At 37.3% G+C, this 23,713-nt stretch overlaps 2 protein-coding genes across 2 annotated transcripts; one reads left to right on the top strand and one right to left on the bottom strand.

Annotated features, from left to right (window-relative positions):
* Positions 1 to 4,635: 4,635 nt before the first annotated feature.
* On the top strand, positions 4,636 to 8,506 carry rpl36a (ribosomal protein L36A). The gene is made up of 5 exons (XM_084415321.1): positions 4,636 to 4,970; positions 5,397 to 5,502; positions 5,590 to 5,657; positions 7,790 to 7,912; positions 8,425 to 8,506. The coding sequence occupies exons 1-5, from the start codon at positions 4,968 to 4,970 to the stop codon at positions 8,443 to 8,445; spliced, it is 321 nt and encodes a 106-aa protein (XP_084271447.1). The 5' UTR covers positions 4,636 to 4,967; the 3' UTR covers positions 8,446 to 8,506.
* Positions 8,507 to 8,768: 262 nt separating this feature from the next.
* glra4b (glycine receptor, alpha 4b) lies at positions 8,769 to 21,324 on the bottom strand. The gene is made up of 10 exons (XM_084415320.1): positions 21,123 to 21,324; positions 19,637 to 19,764; positions 17,198 to 17,265; positions 16,878 to 17,101; positions 16,685 to 16,767; positions 16,461 to 16,598; positions 15,822 to 16,036; positions 12,659 to 12,817; positions 10,520 to 10,624; positions 8,769 to 9,779 (listed from the first exon to the last, which is right to left on the bottom strand). Exons 1-10 carry the CDS (start codon positions 21,191 to 21,193, stop codon positions 9,492 to 9,494), a joined length of 1,479 nt encoding a protein of 492 aa, XP_084271446.1. The 5' UTR covers positions 21,194 to 21,324; the 3' UTR covers positions 8,769 to 9,491.
* Positions 21,325 to 23,713: the final 2,389 nt, after the last annotated feature.

The following is a 23,713-nucleotide window of genomic DNA, read 5'->3' as shown; positions in this document are numbered from 1 at the left end:
TTGGCCTTCATTTTCGAATGGGCATTTTCAGTGAAGACGGTCAGGTATGAACATGCCTTCATTGTCTTGTATGTCTAGTGTAATATTAATTATTTATTATGGCTTTACCTTTCTAAAATAGGGTTAAAAATGGATACAATGCATTCCTGTTTCTGTCTAGGTCATCCTTGATCCGAAATTAATAAGAAAGGATTATTTCAGGTCTTGGTTTGTTCCTGATGTGGTGGCTGCATTTCCGGTCGACGTTATCATTATTACTGTGGTAATTGTATTCATCAGTTAATATCACTCACACTGATCAAATTGTAGAGATACTTCTTACAGTACAAGCCAATTCACCACAGGAGCATTTTGATCACGCTGACACTACTTCACTGGTGGCTTCGAAGTTGGTGCGGATACTCATGTTTGTGAGGATTCTCAGTATGATCCGTTTACTCCATGTGCCAAAGCTTCTGAGACTCTGGTTTGAATCGGAAAGTGTAAGTTTTTCAGCACAACTCACCGTCATGTTTATGCAAGAAATTTTCAATGGCAATATGTTCACACTGTACAGCCAGAGGAGAACTTTCCTTGCCACAGACACCTTTGGCTTGCTCACAGGGGAAAAATAATAAATGAAAGTAGGCACAATTTGTTATGAAACTTTAAAAGGAACTTCCAAATGATCACATATTGAATTTAAGATATTATTTATGTACAGTAGCACTTTACATTGTTTCAAACCTTGACTTGACAAATGCGGAAAAATAAAGGCTCCAATAAAAAGGCTGTCATAAATCAATTTTATACCAAGAAGGACTTGTTATTCTCTAGTTTTTCAGAAAACCATCTATGATCTGATTATTTAAAGGGATAGTTCACCCAAAAAGGAAAACTTTGTCATAATTTACTCACCCTCATGTTGTTCCAAACCTGTATGTGTTTGGGTTAGGGTTAGGGTCCCAGGAATTGGGATTTAAAAAAAAACCCTGTGATACAAAGTTAGTTAATCTATGATGTGCTGTTACTTTTAAGTGATCAGACATATGATTTCCATCTGCCAGATGAAAACAAAAAAGGCAATGGCTTTGCCATGCCATGGCACCCTAGCATTGTGGCATAAAGTTTTGCATGAGCAAACACCACTGAAGAACTGTAAAATATAAAAAGTAAAAAAGTAGTTTACATTGAACTAAAGTGATTCCCTTTTGTTTGTTTTTTTAGGTGTGGATGAATGGTGGATAGCTATTGTAAGTATGGTGATTGGATATGTAATGTGTTTTGCATTTATTTCTTGGGTGATCACAGCATTTGCGAGCATGTCTGCGACTGGCAATGCATACAAGGTAAAGGTGAATTAAAGCCGAGTTAAAATGAAAGCTGTTTGTTTATTGTTTGTATTTGTTAAGTTTGTTTATTCAACAAATAAATACAAGGCGGCTCTGATGATATTATGCCATGATATATAAATATTTCAGATAAACCAGCTACAATCCTCCACAATGTTCCAAAAGCTGCCCAGAGTGTTGCGCCAACTTATCACTGCCCAGTACAAGTGGCACTGGGATAAGGAGAACATCCTTGACATCGTGTCAGAACAGCTCAGAAAGGTTTCTAATTGATTCATATATATAAGCTTCAGATAACACACAATACGTTTTTCTGCTGTTCAAACAATCATTTGGCTCAAAAACAGTATTTTTTTATAGAAATAATTTTTAATAGTGCTATGTTTTCTGTTCTGTTGCAGAAATATGCTCCAACCTGTTGAACAAAGGCATGTTTTTGTCGCTCAACAAAGAATTCACCAAAGCCATCTTGATGAAGTTGGACAAGGAGTTCTTCAATGCTGGTGACATCATCATTCATCAGAATGCTCAACCTGACGACAATATGTTCTTCACTGACTGTGGACGGGTGCTTGTGAAGAACGAGGCTTTCCAAATGGAGCTGTGTGATGGAGATCACTTTGGAGGTGATGTATGAGAAACTTACTGTTGTGTGACTCAGTTGAGAAGTAGTCTCGTGTAGAGTAACGGCATAAAGTCTGGTCCACATTGCAGTGCTAAGTCAAATTTAGCGCTTTTCAAATACACATTGTTTCAAAGCAGCTTTACAGAAAATCATGTTAATGTTTATAATATCTGAATTTCTGCATGCCTCTGATAGTCACATTTATCAGATTAGAGCTGGGCGATAATATAGTTTACATTTTGCAACAATACAAGCAATCAAGCAGTTGAGATCTGCTGTATACATTATGCTGATACTGTATGAATGCAAATAAAGTTGGACATGCTTAAATATCCAACCTTATATAAAGAGCTGGGCAAAAATGTTATAAAATTTCTACGCTTTAGCAAACAGTTTGTGAATAGGTTACTACAAATGATGGCCGTGAATAAAATATAATATTCAGAGAGTGTTTATGTCAGAAAGTGTATTTTTAAACCACAACCTTCTTGGGGCTTCTTTTACCGATATATTTAACGATATCTTTTGCATTTCTAATCCAAACAACGTCAAACTTGGCACTGCACTTACTCGTGCCCGTAGCGAGACACCTGTCAAGTTTGAAATCCATCGGACTAACGGCTCGGTTACAGCCAGACACACAGACTGACAGACGTTTCTGTAATTTATAGATAGATGCTGCACATTCATGCATTTCTGGATTTTGCACACACAAGTTGTATTGTATTAGTTTAAATGTAGTGACGCACATTTGTGAATTTGTCAAATAAATGGGTAGTTGTGCACACATTAATAATTAGCACCAGGCCTATTAATTTGTCATTGTTTGTGTGTGGGTTGTGAAATGCTTAAAAAACACGAAAGGAAAGTCTCAAAATCCAAATGAATCAAATGAGGTTGACTCAGAAAAGACGTCAATGAATGCACACGTGTCACCTGATCCACAAACGCACATCTTCTTTGTTGCATGCGCAAATTATGATACACTAATACAAAAGAAAACATTTGTATTCACAAAAATGTCTATTTGTACAAATTGCTACACATTCATTAAATTTTGCATTTTGCACACGCAAGTTGAAAGGCATTTGGTTGCAGAGAGTAAAACTTATCTGCAACCTTGATCAAGTTCATGGATCATAGTGCTTGCACGTGTTAATCATTTTGATACTATATTCATAGATACTATAATATTCATCCGATATTATTATTATTATTATTTTTGTTTAAAGGGATAATTCACCCAAAAATGAAAATATTTTGATAATTTACTCACCCTCAAGTGGTTCCAAATCTGTATGAATTTCTGTCTTCTGATGAACATAAAAGAAGATATTTTGAAGAATATGGGTAACCAAACATTTGATGGGACCCCATTGACTTCCATAGTATGGGGAAAAAAATACTATGGAAGTCAAAATATTGTGTAATGTTAATGTTGCACTAACATTATTGGCTCTCTTCAAGAGCAACAAAGGGCAATGTTGTGTCAAATGTAGGAGTGAGAATTGCCAAGCAAGGATCCTTAAACATGACATTACCACAAAACTTGAGTCACAATTTGTTAATTGCATTAGGCCAGATGAAGACCTACTGGTCAAAATATTGCTTAGTTTCTAATAAAACTTTCTTGTCAATTTCTTTTTTCTAGGTTTGCAAATGAGACACATTTTTCTCAATCACTGGCCCTTTAAAAACAGAGCAACATCCCCGCACACAAGCAATGGTTTGTTCTTTGTCTTTTCAAATTATTTCACTTTAATTAACCTCATTAATCTGCATGAAGGGAGCTAAAGACTAACATGTACAATCAGGTGTTATTAACCAAAGCTCCAGGACATGCAGCGCACGCTTGTGTGTGTGTGTGTGGTTGAGAGGGTGTTTTTTTTTAGAAGGCATTTCAAGATAACCATGAATGTGTGAGCAGGCGTGAATTTCCAGTAACATGTAATAGGGCAGTATAATGTGCAGTATGCACTACAGAATGCACCTTGAAGTCATTGGGTCAGGCAGATGTTATTACTGCTCATCAGGAATGACCTAGTCAGTGTCGCCATGGTGATACTGGCAGCCAGCAGCATGCTGCATGTGCCAGTCCATATCAACATCTCAGACGGCCAGTGGGCACATGAAGCACAGGCAGTTTTTTCATAATTTTGCCATAATTGTTCTCTATAGCCAACTCAATTATTCTCTGACAAACGAGGAACATCAATAAACAACGTTGTTGTTTTTAAAATATTACCATGTTTATCACTTATATCACTATCCAATAATAAAACACACAGTCTACATAAATTAACTCAACATAAATTATTCCTTAAACTAAAAACTGAAACACAAATATTGTATCAATGTAGACAATTTACAACACTGTATAGGCTACTTACTTTCCCTGGTCTTTGAAGCTCTTCACTCCATTTTTTACCTTTTTATGAAAACAATATTCTTCAATCGCGTGGTTTCAGTTCTAAAATTGTGCAAAAGTAGGCTACTGTATACGGGTTTGTTTCATTTTTATTTCGTTATGAGAACACAATATAATAACCTTTTTTGTCCAGAATACAATTGTAGAACAATATTATTTTGTAATACTATGAGTCGCATTTTCAGTCATTTTTATGACATTTTGATCATGTTTCAAAACAATGTTTGTTATTATTGGTTGCTCTTGTCGTCGTTCCTGAGGAGATATAAAAAGGAACGGTGTTTTGGATTGGCGTGCGCGTTTTGGTCACGTTTCGACAAAATATCGCGATAAGTAGAAATAAATATAGTCTTTACAGATTACCTGAACACTATCAACTTCTACGTTGTCGGTGGTATCATTAACATTACTCATTAAAATACTTATAATAATATTGGTATTCATATGTATGCTTGGTATCTCGACCATTAGGTGGTAGCATCGTGCAAGAGCAAACAGCGCGAGACCTCACTGGTGCGACCCGGTATTAATGCTCTGAGTGACGTCGTAACTTCCTCTTTGCTCCTGCGCCGCGAGGGCAACCATGGTGCGTAATGTCTTCCTGTGGACTTTCATCCAAAATCTGTTTTAATCCTAAATATGTGAACAACTTAGCCCTAAACAAACTGCACATTGTGAATGTATACAGCATCGGCATTATATAAAATGTTATATTGGGTTGTTTATATGACGAATGAGATCTTTCTTTCTCTTTTACTTGCCGACGTACCGAATAGTAATGTAGATGTTTAAACTGTAGCAGCAAGTGATTGGTATTTGAAATAAGCTTAATTAAACGCTCTTTATTGGTCTTTGTATATTCGAATGCATTATTCACACGTCTGAAGTTACGGAATTTTGTGTAATTACTGATTAGCTCGAATGCTAGTTTGTCTCTTTAGCTGGTTTTCAGCGCCGCTGTAATGAACTCAGACTGCATGAGATTTCATTGACGAGATGTGTTTTTCCGTAGGTAAATGTACCGAAGACCCGCAGGACTTACTGCAAAAAATGTAAGAAGCACCAGCCACATAAAGTGACCCAGTACAAGAAGGGCAAAGACTCTCTGTACGCCCAGGGTAAGTCTTGAGAACTGGCAGGGACGTTGAACAGTGTAGATTTCACTGTCTGAGGAATTAACTGCATTGTTTAACTGTGATTTCTAGGGAAGAGGCGTTACGACAGAAAGCAGAGTGGTTATGGAGGACAAACAAAGCCTATTTTCCGAAAAAAGGTATGTTGGGTGCCAAAGTGTTGAAGCCAGAGTGTCCATGTGGTCTCAAAATCAAAATATCTACAATATTGTTCCAAACCAGTACTGCTGTTATTTATTATTTTACATTTATCTGATTTTATTTGGCTATTTGAAGCCTTTTTCTATCATTGAAGCATCAGGTATTATTGCAACAAAGATTAGATACTTCAAATGAGCAATGAAGACTTAGTGAAGTCCATTTGGTTTAATTATTCAGCAAAGAGTGTAACTTATCAGTATACAACAAAACTAAAATTAAAAATATGCTGTAAGTTTTGAAAAGCAATCTTGACAAAAATGAGACCCACTGGTGTAGAATATGGTGGAATATTGATGGCTATACATGATTTCAAGTGTATTTGGGTTATTGTTAATGTGCTTAAATGCCTTTATTTGGCATTTGACTAAATAACATGGAACCTTAGATTTACATGTGATCTTATCAATTTTAGGTAATAAAAACTGCAGTTCTAAATACAAATGAATGAGAACCGAAAGGTTTTTGGATGGACTTCTAATTTGGATGTAGTGGTCACATGTGTTTTCAACATTGCATTTGTAGTGTAAGCATCTCAACTGGTCACAGGACATGCATTGAAGTTATAGGTTACCACCAGGTGTAAACAATGTTCTGTTTTAACTGACCACTTCCAATAGGATCTCCAGATTTTAATATTGGGAACCTCGTATATTAAACTTTACATAGATTTAATCCTAAAATCTAGATTTTGTGTATGCACATATGTTTTCAGATTAATAAAACTATGCCAGAACCTGAACAATTCACTTTATAAAACCAAGTCTGCGGAAGATTGTGTGTACATGCATCTCCACCCTAACTCTATGAAATAACTGTATATAGAGCTTGCAATGCCTAGCTTTACTATTCGTATGCATATTCCCGTCCACATAATACCATGTTTAATGGTACAAGATTATAAATGCCATTTGTGCAGTCACATTATATTGCTAAAAACAATTTAGTAGCCTTATGTTTTAGAATAAATATAGGCTATCAAAATCTAGGTGAAAGCAAAATTGTATAAAATACTTTTCAGAGAAGTTACTCACCTACTCAAAGGTACTCACTGAGTTTTCCACTGGCCAAATAATATTTTTAATTGTTATAAACAAATCAAATGTATGCAATCTTGCCTGTAAGGTTGACATGTTTAGGATGTTTATACAGTATATTTTTAATGGACAAATGGAGGAGTTATTAGGATTCTGTCTGCCTGCACATGACATCAAAAGCACACCTCTATGCAGCAGTGGTTGTACATTGTCATCGGACCTTTTCAAACTGACCAATGGACCGTTCTCCCACCGAACAAAAGTGCGCATCATTCTCAGAACAGGAGTTCTGTAATTGAGTTTAAAGAGGAATTCTTATGCGCCTAGCACACTTCGCTGACACTAAAACGGAGCATGCCACAGGAGAAGTGTTCAAAAGCAGCACATCCTTCTAAATAATAATTTAACTTCTGGATAATGTAATTTGATTGCTTAAATATTTAAAAAAATATTTTACTTAATTACTTAACTAACTCCAGTAAAAGTGTATACAAGTATTATAGAATGTGAAAGGTTCAAAGCTACATAAAATGACTATTTCTTAAAGGTATAGCGGAGGATTTTCCCGAATTCTAGAAAAGAACCGCCCTCTCCACTTTTTGAAAAAATGCACATGAGCAACACTCTACCTGCTCCCGAGAGAGCATGCACGAGCTAATCATAGCTTACATTAACTTTTACTAGCAGTGATTTTTAAATGGATTCCTCCAAATAGCATGCCAAACTTTACCTGTCAAGTGGAAACTTCGCGACTGAGGCATCAGTGGGAAGCCCAACCTGTGTTTTGAGCGCACGCCAGAATCGTGTGCACGAGCACGTACGACGGCCTTACGTAAATATATCACCAGAATGATTGACACTTAGGAGGACCAATAGTCTTGATGATCCACCCGGAAAAAGAAAATCCTCCGCTATACCTTTAAGCAACTTGGGTTTAGTTATGTTGTATGTGGAGAAACTAATGTTGCCCTAAATATTCATTGTTGATCATATGGATGTTTACAAATCAGATGTGATTGTCCCTCTTTTTGCCACAGGCTAAAACCACAAAGAAGATCGTGCTGAGGCTGGAGTGCGTGGAGCCCAACTGCCGCTCAAAGAGGATGTTGGCCATTAAGAGATGCAAACATTTTGAGCTGGGAGGAGACAAAAAGAGAAAGGTATGCCAAATGCACATCAACTGGTTAAAGATCAAGTAAAAAGGCAAAAACATGGGGAACAAGTGAAAGGGTGGTTTGAAGGTGTTATTTTAGTCATTAATTGTCTTCAGGGTTTTCACTATCATGGAGAAAACTGGTAATACTATTTGATTTGTAATTTGTGCGTGGAAATTCATTTGAAAGATATTTTTATAGTAAAGCAAAGATTTGTGGTTATTCTTAAAGATTTCACCAGCTAGAAATTTCTATTTTTGTGGGGCAATCTTTGTGAAATGATTCCATGAGTTTTTAAAAGTGAAAAAAGTGAGAACTGCAAAACGAGTTATGGAAATTCAGTTAGTCAAGTACTGAGAAGTCAAACCAGTTCATAATCCTCTGTGTATTGGAAAAAAGGGTGACTGAACACATTAACACACTGTATATTGGCATCAGGACAGAACCATTGAAAACTGTAAAACTATTTCAGACTGTTACAAGTATTAACGTATGATTTCTACTCTTCTCTCTTCCAGGGCCAGGTCATCCAGTTCTGAGCTGGGCCAAGTGCTTTTTTTGTGGTTTACCATCACTGTCAATAAAAGTTGTATACAGTTATGCTGACTCTTGCCTTTCATTCAACATCAGTAGCAAATTTCGTTTTCAAATGAAGTCCCACACTAAGTGCACCATAGGGGAACAAAAAGGCAGCTTTGCTTCCAAAAATGCTTCCAAAAGTGTTACTCTAACAGCAGATCTGTTATGCGTCTCGTGCAGCTGTTGGGGTAAAGCAGATTATGCATCCTTCAGTGAAAGATGGGTCTTTACTCAGACTCTCACTCAGTTTGTGTAGTTAGAGGCGGAAGGAGGGGACATGCCACACGATAAAAAATGTATGTTAGAAATTGTAACACTTCAACTTGGCAGCTAGAGGAAAATGTGTCTTGAGGGATTCATTGTCTGGTCTTTTTTCTCTAAGTACAGGCACATTGTTAGATCGACCAGAAAAAAATATTTTAAGCCTGAGCAGACTAAAAATGTACCATTACATTGTCCGTTTTTATAGCCAAGTTGATGCCTGTCAATAAAATGAAAGCTCGTATTGAGATTTTGGTGCTTTCCTATTTATGTAGATATCTGTACATGCATGACTAGAAAATGAATACCAAACAAACCTTTCCTCATGACCTCCTTGTGATCACCACCACTTGATATGACCACAATCAAACTTGTTATGCTTTCCTTTGCACTGAAAATATGGTCTCTTGGTGCTTATTTGCCGATAGTTATTTTTAATCCATGAAGCAGCATCTATGCAATGTCAACAGCCACGAGGAAGAATTAATTTATAACATTTATTTTTAACAGACAAACAAATGTGCTCAATAAAAAAAAAAGACTTGCATCTGAGGAGTCATTCTGCATACAAACTAAAGGTTTATTTAGCTCTTTGTGTTCATAGACACATGCATATACTGTAGCTCACTCATGCAGAGAGACCGTGTTGATTTTCAATGTCCTTGATACAGGATCTCATCCTCACACTGGATTTTAACTGGCTCACAAAATGGGATACTGGGAAGTTCGTAAGTCGTAAAGGCAGTCAGGGTCGCAGTGCAGGGATAATGTCCTCATTTCTAAGCACTTTGTACGTGAACCAGTAGAGTACATTGAAAACAAGGAAGCTGAGGGGGAAGGCGGCTCGTGAGATGGTGTCGATCCGTTTAGCTCGTTCCACGAAGCGCCGGCGGATGTCAAACAGAATGTGGCCTGGCGGCAGGCCCGCAAACATGGCAGCAGCCTCAGAGAGAGGCCCGTCCCCAGACAGACAGGTGTCCATCTCGTATCCAGTGAAGTACAGGTCCTGATTCTGTGAGGCTAACTGCTCTTCCTGAAGAAAAACATAAATAAAAATAATTATTATGGTTTTTATAAACTCACCCAGGCATCATTTGTTTGATCAAAATTACAATAAAAACAGTGATACTGTACAAATTTTACAATTTAAAATGACAGTTTTCTGTTTTGATACATTTTTAATTGTATTATTCCAGAGATAGTAACGCTGCATTTTCAGCATCATTACTCCAGTCTTCAGTGTCACATGATCCTTCAGAAATCATGCTTCAGAAATGTTGATTAACTGTACCGCTTAATATTTTTGTGGAAACTGTGATACATTTGTTTTCAGGATTTTAATGAATATACTTTTTTTTTTTTTTTTACATTATAAATGTATTTACTGTCTTTTGATCAATTTAATGTATCCTTGCTGAATAAAAGCATTCCTTTCTTTAAAAACTAAATCTTGCTGTCACAAAACTGTAGTATATATATGAAAGTGTGTGAATACATGAGGGGCAGTAAACATTCAAGTCAATTTTTTTTCTTTTTTCTTTAACTGGATTGTTTTAAAAATCCTCTTTGTTAGTTCAGAACTTCCATTTTCATGAAACGGGAAAGACAGCAGAGTATGGGAGACATGAAAGTAGCACCATTACGTTGCCATCAATCATGGTCATTACTGAGAGATATTGGACAGCTCAATGTAACAATTGACCAATCAGAATCAAGTATTCAACAGTGAAGCGTGTTTATAAGTAAATACACAGTTTGTGGGTGCATATATACCCGTGCGCAGGCACTGCATTTGCGTTGTGCGCTTTTGCTTGGTGTGTTCCCTGTGAGGTTGTTGCTTTTGTTTTTCGTCTCTGCTCCTCCAGCCTGACCAGAGGCCTGAAGACAATACAAAGACACATTTAAAAGATGGATTCATCATTTATTCAAACAATAAAATGTTCTCTCCACTTCTTCAACAGACCTCCCTGGCTTCTCCGTGACCATGCATTAGAGAAATGAAACAGGGTCACAATGTACCTTAAAAATCTCTGGTGGGCATGAACATTTCTACAGTTATATCTTTAATTTGTCAAGACGTAACTAAGCCAGGGAGCATTCCACTCTGAACCATTTAGTGTTTTAAACAAGGCATTTACTCTCTAAGATACATGCATTTTCTATTCGTTTTTTAGTCTAAATATGTTTTGTCAGTTGCAGCAATTTTCCTTGGCTTTTTCTCTTTTTGTGCCAGCTTTCTTTGGCTTTCCAAAGAGTTTTCTCTTTTCTTTTCCAGGAGGTTATTTATTCTTGGTGATACCTTCAACGTATTTCTGTGTGTGAGAGAGAGATCAACAATGACAGTGTATTTGTTCCTTTGGGAAAGAATGCTTTTTTGAGAATGAGATCCAGTCAGTTTGTTGCGTTTGTGTTAAATCATGTTGTGTTCAGGTCGCTGCTTTGGGTGACTTGGCGCACATAAGATTAGACAGCCTATTGCACCGTGCTGCTGTGACCAAACAGCCAGACTCTGTGTGTGTATGTGTGTTGTAGTATGTATGTGGCTAACACCACATTCACAATGGTGTGTGTTTTTATATGTGCATTATGCCTAAAAGCTTGAGTGCAGTAGTGTGTAAGCTTGTTTGCATGTTATATGCCTAACAGCATCCCTAAGGCAAATGAGGGGGCATAGCGCCACCAACTCACCCACTGGGTCACACACACACAACCTGCCCTGCAGGGCGATAGAGGGAATATGGAGGAGGAATGGAAAAGGACAGGATAGTGTAATATTTATTCTCTCTGCTCTTTGTAGCAGGACAGTGTCTGCTGTGTCCAAAAGAAAGCCACGGTGTTCTCTCAACTAGCTGGTAAAGAGCAGAGTAACGCAGAAAAGGAAATAACTGCAATCTTTGCAGACTAAAACTCCTGAGAGGAGTCTGGGAATAGCCTCCTATTCCAGGCAGACAAAGGGCATGTCTGGGTCATAATACACCTCAAAAATCAAAAGACAAATTATATGTAACATAAAGAAAATGAAGCCCATTTTTAGGACCATTAAAAGTGCATTACGAGGTTTTCCATTAAAAGCACAATTACCCCCCACCCCATTCTCATTAGCGTAATGCATCTGGATGTTTTTCTTAAGGGTTTGTTTGTATGTTTTCACTCATTTCACATATTTTTAAAAAGCAAATTATATATTAATTTCACTTAAAAAAAAACATACAACACATGTTCTTGACAGGATTCATGAGATTCACCTTTATAGCCATTGTCATTGAGTATAACAAAATAAATTTTTAGAGCTTAAAAATGAAAACATTTTCAATGTAAAATACTGTCTTCTTAATGTGACAGCTTAATATTTAAAAACTATTAGAAAGCCATTTGTATTTAAAATATTATAAACACTTGCTCTGTCTTTGGTGCTATTAAAATACTGCTTTGTTTACTTGAGCTTGACCCAACAACAATGGATCAACCAATGGCGTGAGCTTGGGGCGGGATTATCTGTCTCACCAACCAATAGTAGATTCAAATTCAGAAAAACAGTTTGAATACAAATTATAATTTTAGCAATTCCATTTGGTGGAGCTTATAACCAAGAAATTACACATTTCAGCTTTAAAAGAGAAATGCATTTCGTATTCGGCATCTCTGGGACATTCTCCATATTTAAAATCCTGCACTTCTTTCACTTTCTTCCCATTAATGTTGTCCCATATTTTTATGTGGAAATAATAGTATGACTGTGCAATATTCATGACATACTTTTTATGCCATCACTGACCTTCCCCCTCTGCTCTGGAGGGGGCCAGTCGGCTGCTCATGAAACATCAAAGGGACACAGTGGTTGTACAGTATCTTAAGGGCACTAAATGCATGTCGCGCGTGTACGACAGAGGAGAGTTTCTGACTGCCACTCACAGCTCTGTAGCGTTGTTCCTCTCGTAGTTTTCTCCGCAGTTTGAAGAATTCTTTGTGTTGGCGAGATACAAAGTTAACTGCTGCATACTCCAGCAAAGCAGCAAAGACAAACAGCAAGCACACTGCCATCCAGATGTCAATGGCTTTCACATAGGACACCTGTACATTTGCACACACAGCGTAGTTAATGCAAACACAGTCTTCGTTAAAGAAATATTCTGGATTCAACAGACATTACGAATCCGTCAAATGCTGTTGATTAACAGAAAGAAAAAACAGTTTTATCTAGGGATGCACAGATAGGATTTTTTTTTTTTTTTTTTTTTTTTTTGATACCGATACCGATTTTAACAAACAACTAACACTTGCTCTCTTATTTGAACTTTTGTCATTAAAATAGATTTGTGTTTTGATTGTGTTTTAAATTAGCAAAGTTCAAAAACGCATGCATTAAGATATGCAAGCTAGTTTATTGCTGCATCCTAAAATAATTTCTAGTGAACATGAATTGGATCCATTTAACATTCAACAAGCCAACATAAATAGGCTACAACAGAACAAAGATACATATGATATAAACAGTGCTTTTCAGTATACTGTAGGCTAGGTCAAAGTTTTCAGGTACAGAAATAAAAGAATCAAATGTAAAACATCACTGTACAAATTAAATATACATTAATCCTTATTAAAGTTACAAAAGTTATTTAGTCGAGAGTAGTGAGTTGTTTGATTAACATTAAAGGGTTAGTTCACCCAAAAATGAAAATTCTGTCAGTAATTACTCACCCTCATGTTGTTCCAACCCCGTAAGACCTTTGTTCATCTTCGGATTAAGCACAATTAAAATGAATTAAGCTTAATTAAACACAAATTAAGATATTTTTGATTAAATCTGAGTGCTGTCTGTGTCTCACTCCTCCATAGGCTTTTAAGACATTATAACTTGCTGGCCCAGAAAATGTATTAAAGACATCGTTAATATAGTCCAAGTGACTCCAGTGGCTCAATCTTAAGTTTATAAAGCGACGAGAATACTTTTTGTGCGCAAAAACAAACAAAAATAACGACTTTATTCCACTTTTCATTTCCTTCTCTCGAGGAAAAAAATATCTTAATTTGTGTTCCGAAGATGAACGAAGGTCTTACGGGGTTGGAACAACATGAGGGTGAGTAATTACTGACAGAATTTTCATTTTTGGGTGAACTAACCCTTTAAAACAGCAGCGCAACAGGAATATTCTGCTGCTGTCACTGGAGCTTCATGGATCCAATATACTGGTACACAAGCATTTTATTTCTCAACTGTTTACATTCATAAAGGCATAGCCGATTATGTTTACAAAGATATTTGCCAAGACATGCATTTTGATATAATTTGGTGTGAATTAAAAGTAAAAGAGAACTCAAATCAATGAGGCTTTCCGGACGTGCGCTTTGGATGTGTGCTCAAACAGTGAGTAGAACTGAGATCTCTTTCGCGTCTTCTTGTACTTGAATATTTAAATTCGCAAGGCTTAAAAACATATGCAATGGACAAACATTCGTGAAGATGCAGCACTGGCCTGATCGGGACAGTGACAATTCAGTCAATTGTCCCGAGTGTCATTCACGCTGGCCCAGGCAGTCCTTATTGCCGAGCACAGCTATATTTTGTACAGATAATACCAGCCGCGACGGCGACATTTCTATTATAGAAACGGTTCCTATTTCTGCAACGTCACGGAGAACAGAAAGTATGCTAATCTCAGGTATGCTACTGTTTATGTGCTTTATTTAATGTTAAAAGCGTATGTGTGTGTTTGCATATCATTTTGTGTGTCTTATAGCCTTACTGAAAGCAACAATTCACCTCAGATCTTCTAAATAAATAAAAGTGCACAAGAACGTTCAAACTGTCAACTCATTGTTAACAGACAAGTGTATTCTATGACAAAGATTGTTTCAATAACTCAGTATGTATTTTTAATAGTGTTAAAATGGTGTAATATTCATGAATTTGATTATGTATAGCCTACTTATCCATTTAGTTGAGAGTGCCGGGACTTTGCCGAGACAGCCCACTCACTCACGCTCTTCTGATTGGCTGTGATTTTAAATTGACTACATCGCGTCCCATAGTTGCATCGCGTCTGGTGTGGACAGTCAAATTATTTGTCGCTGGAATCTTATCGCATCGCGTCTGGTTAGGACACGTGTTATCTATAAGCTATAGTGTGCTACAAAACAATGACAAAATTCGCATTTAAACATTCAAAACTTTCAGTCTCTCACTTCTGTCAATATGGATCAATGATTTTGATGACATCACTCTGCACTTCAGCTCATCAGATTTTCTGTCCAATCAAATGCTCTCTAGGATCTAAAGCATCCCGCCCCTTACATTATAAATAGACTCTGAAGCTGCCGCTAAAATTGGTCACTTGTTCACACAATTACTATTTTCTACATGGTGAATGGCACATAGTGCAAAATATAGGGGATAGGGAACGATTCGGACATTGTAAATATGCTTTCCATTGGGGCGAATGAAGTTTCACATTAGTTTCACGCAAACCGCTGAAGCGCACACACAGTCTGGTCCGGTCCAGAGAAAAGATAGCACAGAGAGGATTGTATGTGGCACATACCCCAAAACTTAACGGACCCATTTGAAATCTGCACAGAATGCTGTATTTTAAAGCGATATGGAGGAGATTAGGAGGAGAAACAGGTCGGTTAGAGCTTAGGAGGCTCTGGCCAATAAACGCTATTGGCTATTTAAAAAAAGGGGAGGAGTTGTTCGATATATCCAGTCCTGTCTTCCTGTTTTAGTGGAAATTACGTCAACACACTGAATAATGCTGCATGTTTCAAGGCACTTCATTGGGCCTTTAATTATTTTACCCAGTGAAAATTTTACCCAGGATAATGCAACAGACATCATACAACTCAGTGCCTTCACACAGTTAAATCAATAAACCATCGGTTTTTATATCTGCCTTTTCATGCTATTTGCAGATGGTTTTAAATTGATAAAAAATTGGCAGATGAATATATCGATGGCTGATACATCGATGTATCTCTAATTTTAACAAGTCATACAGGTTTGGGATAACATTAGGGTAAGTAAGTAATGACTGATAGTGGATGAATGTATGAATGGATAAAGTAGATTCTCTCCCACCTTAGGCAGTGATGCTCTGGATCCAGAGCTCTGTGTTGTCATGGTGAGAACTGTAGTGATGCCCAGCCCAACTCGGGCCGGGGCAGCATCCATGTTGATCCAGAAGGAGACCCACGACAGGATAACAGTTAAGAGGCTGGGAATGTACATCTGGATCAGGTAATAACCCATCTGCCTCTCCAGATGAAACTTCACCTCTATACAGGTGAACTTACCTGGGTGAAACACACACTCATGTTAGACAGAAAAAATAAATGAGCCTAATTTACAGTTTCTTATACTAACCAAACACATAGCAACCCCCTGGCATCCACCCCGAACACCCTTGCAGCAGTGTAATGTAATAACAACCACTGAGAACACCTCAGCAAACGCATAGCAACTCCCTGGCAACCACTCAAAACACCATAGCAACATTGTCAGAACACATTTATTACACATTATTACACATTCACAACCTATTTGCCATTATTATTCCTCATAACATGTATTATCTAAGCACTTATGAAATGTTCAACTACTTATATGAAAATGAAAAAAATAATAATGGTGGAAGCGCAATAGCATTGTGTTGTACATCACAGTGCACAATAGTGCTGTATTTCAGTTTAAGCTTTACTGCGGTATTTAGTGCTGTACCAGTGTTGTAGTGTTTTGTACAGTATCCCAGGTCTTTCTCCTCTTTCAGGACAAACTGGGGAAGCATAAGGTCATCAGCCACTTGCACTGGGCCTTCATCCAACCACTGAAATATCAGATCATTCATAGTGTAGCCAACTAGAGAGAGAGAGAGACAGAGAATAATAGGCATTTAAAAGAGAAATGAGATAAAAATGAGATTAGTTGATGATCCTGAGTCTTACAGCTCTCTAACTGCATAGTACAAATCTGTATGTCCATTGGAAAATTCTTCAGATCCATAGGACACGACAGAATTAGAGTGAGTCTGAGAGAGAGAGAGAGAGAGAGAGAGAGAGAGAGAGAAAGACATTTCTGATTATATTTTACGTAATAGTTTGGAATTATGTATGATACCTATAGGGGGTGATATCGCACCTGATGCTATACAGCACATTTCCATTCTGGAAAATCCTCAGCAGCTTGTTGTCCGTGGTGACCTCATGAAAGTTGGCGCCTTTCTCATTGGCGAAGAACAAGTCTGGCTTCCAGATGGAGTCCAGCATGGATGGATCCAGATCCAGGGAATCATCTGGATACTCTTTATAAGCCAGCCGTGGATCATTCCACTGTTGCCGTAGAAAAACGTTCAGCCGATAATCCTGACGAGTTAGTGTTTCGAAATTTATCAGATGGCAAGAAAAAAAATAAAAAATATATATATATATATGCATGTGTGTGTGTGTGTGTGTGTGTACCATGGTGGTCTCTGTGATGGACCCAAAGCTGTTGATAAAAATGTTGCAGGTGACATTTACAGGAGGACCTGAAAAGAGAACATCGTAAGAAACATAAGCATCTCTCTCAAAACTTAAACCAGCCTAAAATGCTTCACTGGTCTTACCTGCTTTACAGTGGTCTAGCCTGTTCAGCCTTGTGTTTTACTGGTCAGCCAGACTGACTAAATCCAGCAAACCAGATCATAATTTACAAATAATCTTAGGCTGGTATAAACCCTTATTTTGAGGGTTTTTTGAGCGGGAATAACAGTCGACTAAAGATGTGATTCATGCCCATCGCGGCCGAAAAGAAAAATATTGAAATCTGTGTCAACCATTTTAACATGTTAGATTAGATAAATAATTCAAGCAGAATTGACCCGCTCTGTCAGCTTCAGTGTCTTGAATAAAAAGAAATCCTCACGCAGCAAACAGCAACAGACAAAATACTGAAGAGGTTGTCTAAGACTGTTAAATCAATTTACAAGTGATGAAGCATTTCATGAACATGAAAACCCATAGCGAACTGCAAAATGCCTCATTCATGAACTATACAGCTGGCTGTGCTGATTTAGCTGATATGTTTAATTAGCACTTGGTTGCTCTGTAAATATTTGATTGCAGCATTTTATTTATTGATTTAACGTTCGTGACATTAGTGATATATATCGCTTATCAGAGGGGACATTCCCCCCACACACGCTGACAGCCACATCTCTGAGATGTAGAACAGATATGAAATATACACGAGCTCAGAGACGCCCACAGATAGAATGCAAGAGAGAGATCTTGAAAAAAAAAGAGGAAAGAGGAAAGAAAAAGCATAAATAAAAAAAATACATTCCAGTTTTAAAAACATAAGCAAGATAAGGAACGGAAGAGACTTATTTAGGTCTGTGGGTTAACATGCACTCGAGTGGACAGCATGGCAAACTAAATGGCCCTCATGCCAACGGAGAAACTGGCCCTCACAAATCCTCACAGAAGCTGTTGTGACACTTTTTACGGAGAGAAATCTAGCGTGAGCTGACAGCCGTATCCTGCATGTTTCTGAAATCATTCTCATCGACTGGGGCTGAATGTCTCGTATTCTGTCGGTTTTCGCCTGTGGGTTTCTCTGGTTGAATGGTCACTGGGAGTCTGTGTGAGGTGGGGAAGGGAAAAAATAGACCAGAGAACCCATGGGGGGTGGGGGGGCACATAGTTTAATGAGATCTTATGTTGCTCTGTGTTTTCGGGCTGCAGCACTTTTTCACATGCAAGGCTCAGAGAGAATGTAAATATATTCTTTGCTGACCACATCAAATTTTCCTGCCAAAACAATCTATGTACAAGAGATTAAGCTGTAACAGCAGTTTTACTTACTTCTGTGTTGCCTTATGTGATGTTTAAAAATGACCAGGCTATCATTGAAAGGAATTGAAAGAAGAGAGAGTGAGTGACGAGAAAGACCGTAGTAGACTGACTCCTAAATGTGTCTGTCCATCAGCAAGATTCAGCAGAAGGGAAGAACAAAACAAAATCCAATGGAGGTGGTGTGTCGGTAAAATGTACAGTGAGTGTGATTTTGTTTAGTATGGTCTACAATTGCTTTTATATACAGTAAATAAAATCACCATCTTCACTACCATTCAAAACTATTTCTATTTGCATTATAATGAAAAGTGACAGCAAAGACATTTATTATATATATATTGTCTATTTCAAATAAATGCTGTTAGGGTTAGGTTTAACTTTCTATTCATCAAAGAATCCTTAAAAACATATATCACAGTTTTCACAACAATATTTAGCAGCACAACCCAAAAATGTTTCTTGAGTGCCAAATCAGCATTTCAGAATGATTTTTGTAGGGTCATGTGACACTAATGACTGGAGGAATGATGCTAAAAACTCATTTTTGCCATCAAAGAAATAAAAATCATTTAAAAATATATTAAAATAGAAAACAGTTTGAAATAGTAATAATATTTCACAATATTACTGTTTTTACAGTATTTTTGATCAAATAAATGCAGCCTTGGTGAGCATAAGAGACTTTTGCTCAGACAAAAACCACAAACTTTTGAACGGTAGTGTTCGATAGACTTGACATTCTTCATTACTTCAATGAGCTCATTGTTTCCGCCTTAAATTACAACATTGTTTAAATAAAAAAAAAAATTAGCTAACTGTGATTTGTATATGTACATTTTTGAAATACATAACTTAGACAGTTACCTCTAACAGATCTCTCTAAATTGTAATGTGAACTTGAAACGATGTGGATTTTTTTTTCTATCACACAGTAATTGACTGTTTTTTGATTGCACTCATCACAGTTTGCTACATTTTTTTTTTTTTTTTGGGAACTGTTCCTTTAACAAAGTTAAAAATCTAAATATCTAAATTACGCTACAGTAGATTGGAGTGGAGTACCTTTAAAGTTGGGCCTGATCCGAGCATCATATCCAGATGTTTTCCCCATTAGTTTATCCAGAAAATCAGATGGTGACATGGGCTTCACCCTGCTGCTGGGAGATTTTAGCTCCTTACTAAACACACACCTGAGAGAGATAAAATAATAATAATAATTAACATCAGATCTAAACCCACCTCCAACAGAATCATCATATTAAAAAGCTGTTCGTTTTTCCAAATTCTGAGACCATGAAATTGCTTTTGCATTTTTAAAAATCCTGATGAATCCGATTTCCCTCAACCGTTTATACTGAACAACTAATGTGCTTTGCATTCATCTCTTCCTCTTTTTCTTCAGAAACTTCAATTTTTCAGTCTAATTGGGATTTTAAATGACCAGATTCCCATTGTGGTGTCAGACTTTGTATATGTGTGTGGTTTAATAAGTATACTCTCTACGAGCTCTTTCTGTTGTTCATTTTAACATTCACTGGTGCCAAAAGGCTTTATTATCATTCCATTATTGACTGAATGCTTTGGTAATAATGTATGCCAATTTGAAAAGTGAATGGCGGAGGGAAATCTGCTTGCTAACTTAAAGCCTTTAATAAGCCTTTAAATGAGCACATCAGAACATCTGCCCCATGTTTTATTAAACCCCCCCCTTCCACTGGACACATCCTGTCTGTTTCTCTGTGTGGCTGCAGTACAAAATTAAATATGCCAAATTAAACATTGGCATTTTTATTGCCTTGGACCTAATTGCAGTTTGTTGAAGGTGTTAATATGTTATTAAGAAAGAGTTAAGTGGAAGTCCAAGTAGTGAAAAGACAGCTCTTTCTCACACACACTTTGAATCTTATTCCATATTTAGAGAAATTTTCTGGTCCAGTTCCTCTTCAATTTCGCTGTCTGTTTGTAAGCAGAACTGTGGCAAATTCGATTTGTGAAAGTATAAAGTCCGTTTCAGACAGAGTACAGGGAATGGAAATAAACACACAACGAATGCATCCTCAGGTGAGTGAAGAACAAGAAATGTCTTGTTCCAGAGAGGACAATAATAGTTCAATCTCATTATGTGAACTTCAATAAATCTGTAATTTCAGTAACAGTGGAAACGACTTCAGACAGAGCTGTCTCTATGTGTCAGCCTCATACTTCAGAGACCCAGATACATAAAGCCAACAAACACACACACAAACACACACTCGGAAACATAAGAATGCTCCCCGGGATTAAAATAAACCTATCACCCATGAAGACTTCTGAACTGAACACAGAAGCCAAATACAGACGACTGAGCACACAGACACACACAAGTATGGAAAAAAAAAATGATTAAGGAAGAAACTGGTCATTTTAACCATTACACAGACACACCTGAGTTCTTCTGAAGACATTTTAAGAACTATATGTGGATCTTCACAAAAAGCCTCAACAAGTGTTTTAATGAATGACATGGTGAAACCAGTGAGGAATGATGAAACACCTGTGAAAAACTCACCTGATGACCCCTTCAAACATCCACCAAACCAGTAAGAGCTCCAGCAGGATCCTCCAGAACACAGAAAACATCCTTTCACTATTCAGCTGCTCTCTTTTCCTCTCTGGTGTCCCGTGGCTAGATCTCAATAAGCAGATGTGTTATGGAGGGGCAGGACGCCCATTCCGATGCACTCTGGTCTCTCCTCCACTGCCATCTGACTGAGCACCGCATCCCGAGACGGGCACACTAAGAGATGTGTGTGTGTGTGTGTGTGTGTGTACGTACAGGGGGTCTTCTGCTCTTTCTTTCTCTCTCTGTCCACATGTTAGCCTGAGGTGCAGTTCTTCCATAGAGAAAAGATAAGGCAACAGGGCGTAAGATGCGTTTATAGACTTTTATCAGAATAAACAACTGTGACACGACTCCACCTGAGGGGCTCCAGATCCACATCCCAAGACGCACTGCAGCAGAGGACAAACATCCATCCATCTCTTCTGATAACTATATTCTTGAGTATAGATGGCACATAACATGGGGTTCCTGTTACTGAACCGTAAGAATTTAGATTCCAATTATGTATTAGAGACAGTTTAGATTGTAGGTTCTGTGACTGGTCACCATTTATTTAGAATTTCACACCATTGTTAATCACCTTTGTGCCTGCAGTTTACTTCAATAGTCTTGTGGTGCGACAAATACATTTTTAACGTTACAAATACTCCATGTAGTCTCTTTGTAATATGAAACGTAATATACACACTACTGTTCAAAAGTTTTAGGAAAGTATGTTTTTGACAGAAGTCTCATTATAAACATTATATTATTATCAACATTATTAACAAAAAAAAAATATTTTTTTTATTCTTTGATAAAGTTCAAAAGAACAGTATGTATTTAAAATCTTTTTGAAATCTTTTGTAATGCTGTAAATGCTTCACTCTATATTTATTTGTGTGGAACATATGGCTATATATTTTCCATATATATTGAAAGCTGAAAATGTGTTTTTGAACGCATAATGTGCAGGAACACACAGTTTCCGTAATTTCCCCCCTCCATCATACATGAAACGGACACTCTATAGGACAAAGACATGGAGTAAAAGAGAAAAAAATAAGACAAGAAGAGTGGGTGTAAGAAAAACAACTGAAACAAAGAGAAATCCTACTGAGCTCTGCGTGTTGAGTCACAGTGGATAACTAGGCCAGTGTTAATTTTAATGTATCTTCACTCCAGAGTGAACCAAACTAAAGAATAACAGACCCAGTTTTTCTCTGAAATCACACACACACATTCATCTCCATGATGTGTTAAAACATTGCCTTGACCTCTGGGGGAATTGGAGCACATGCCTAAACTACACTATGCACACACATGTATGCTCTCAGCCAACATAATTATCCAAGACCCTCCAAATTCACACACACCACTGACTTCTAATCATTAGCACGTCTGAAGTTATTAATCAATGAATCGTAAAATTTGAAACACCACATAAACACACTTTCACTTCAATTTTTCAGTCTCCACAGGGGTTAAAGGTAGCCTACTCAGGCATTCTCAACTGAGAATTCCTGGCTGACTCCAGATTAACTGGCGTGGAAGCAGAAACTCGTGTGTGTGTGTGTTCGGGTCAGCGACATCCACCCTGTTCATATGCTTTAGAGAATATCGTAGTCCTAAGGAACTTTATCTCAGTAACATCTGATCTTGTTTTTGTGGAGGCTGGAGCTCAGATTTACTACAGAACTCGGTCATTGCAAACCACCAAAAATACAAATTACTTGCAAAATTCACACACACACAATGTTAAATGCGCTTCCCGCTGATAGGATGGGATAGGAAAGGAAAGGAAATATAGTAGCTATTTTACCTGAGTTGTGAATGTGATGCAACATAAAGACCGTGTACAGCAATATAATTAGGAGTCATAATTCAGATCAATTCAGTTCGAGTTTTGTTTTCATCTGATAGTGTCAGTGCAGTCAGATCTATATTACTGAATAACAAGTAACTTTCCGTTATGCTGTCTACACACGAAAACAAACAACGCTACGCGATTTGTCCAGTTAACAAATAAATGATTTATACAACATTAGTAGGCCTAGAGAGAGAATTTCACATTTAAACAATTTAGCTGAAATACACCGAAAATAATCTGAACCTGAAATCGCAACCCAATCCTAGTATCCTATTCAGTATACTGAAAAGCTAAATCTTGAAACTCTTAAAATTCCAGGGCACATTTGATCCTGTTTAAAAAATATATAATATATATAATACTGAATTAATGTAAATCTGTAATCTGTACCTAGCAGCCAATTCAGTGATTATTAAAGTTTGAGTGCTATATCAAAACAACATCCAAATAGCATTTGGACATATCAAAACATTCCATTAAAAATCAAAATGTAATAATTCTCAAACTATATTTTTTTCCCATACCCCTTCACTCTGCAGAAAGACAGAATAAGCAATTTTCTATTACTCAGACCTGTATATCAGAGCGCTGGTGCATAAGAAAATAGGTCAAGGCTATGTTAGGGAACATGTTTGCAGGCAATCACAGGTTTAATGAGCCAAAACATATTACATCTTCTCCACGCATC

This window comes from Rutilus rutilus (genome assembly GCF_951802725.1).
Source record: "Rutilus rutilus genome assembly, chromosome: 7".
NCBI classification, from domain to species: domain Eukaryota; kingdom Metazoa; phylum Chordata; class Actinopteri; order Cypriniformes; family Leuciscidae; genus Rutilus; species Rutilus rutilus.
Note: the sequence above shows the minus strand (reverse complement) of the source record. Positions and strands in the feature narration are given on the sequence as shown.

Excerpts from the sequence above, each read along its gene's own strand:
- rpl36a (XM_084415321.1), top strand. Across the intron at positions 5,503-5,589 it reads AGACTCTCTGTACGCCCAGG|GGAAGAGGCGTTACGACAGA; the intron begins GTAAGTCTTGAG and ends TGTGATTTCTAG. Across the intron at positions 5,658-7,789 it reads AGCCTATTTTCCGAAAAAAG|GCTAAAACCACAAAGAAGAT; the intron begins GTATGTTGGGTG and ends TTTTTGCCACAG.
- glra4b (XM_084415320.1), bottom strand. The coding sequence starts at position 21,193 with ATGTTTTCTGTGTTCTGGAGGATCCTGCTGGAGCTCTTACTGGTTTGG. Across the intron at positions 17,266-19,636 it reads GATCAGGCCCAACTTTAAAG|GTCCTCCTGTAAATGTCACC; the intron begins GTACTCCACTCC and ends TTCTCTTTTCAG. Across the intron at positions 9,780-10,519 it reads AATGCAGTGCCTGCGCACGG|GAAGAGCAGTTAGCCTCACA; the intron begins GTATATATGCAC and ends GTTTTTCTTCAG.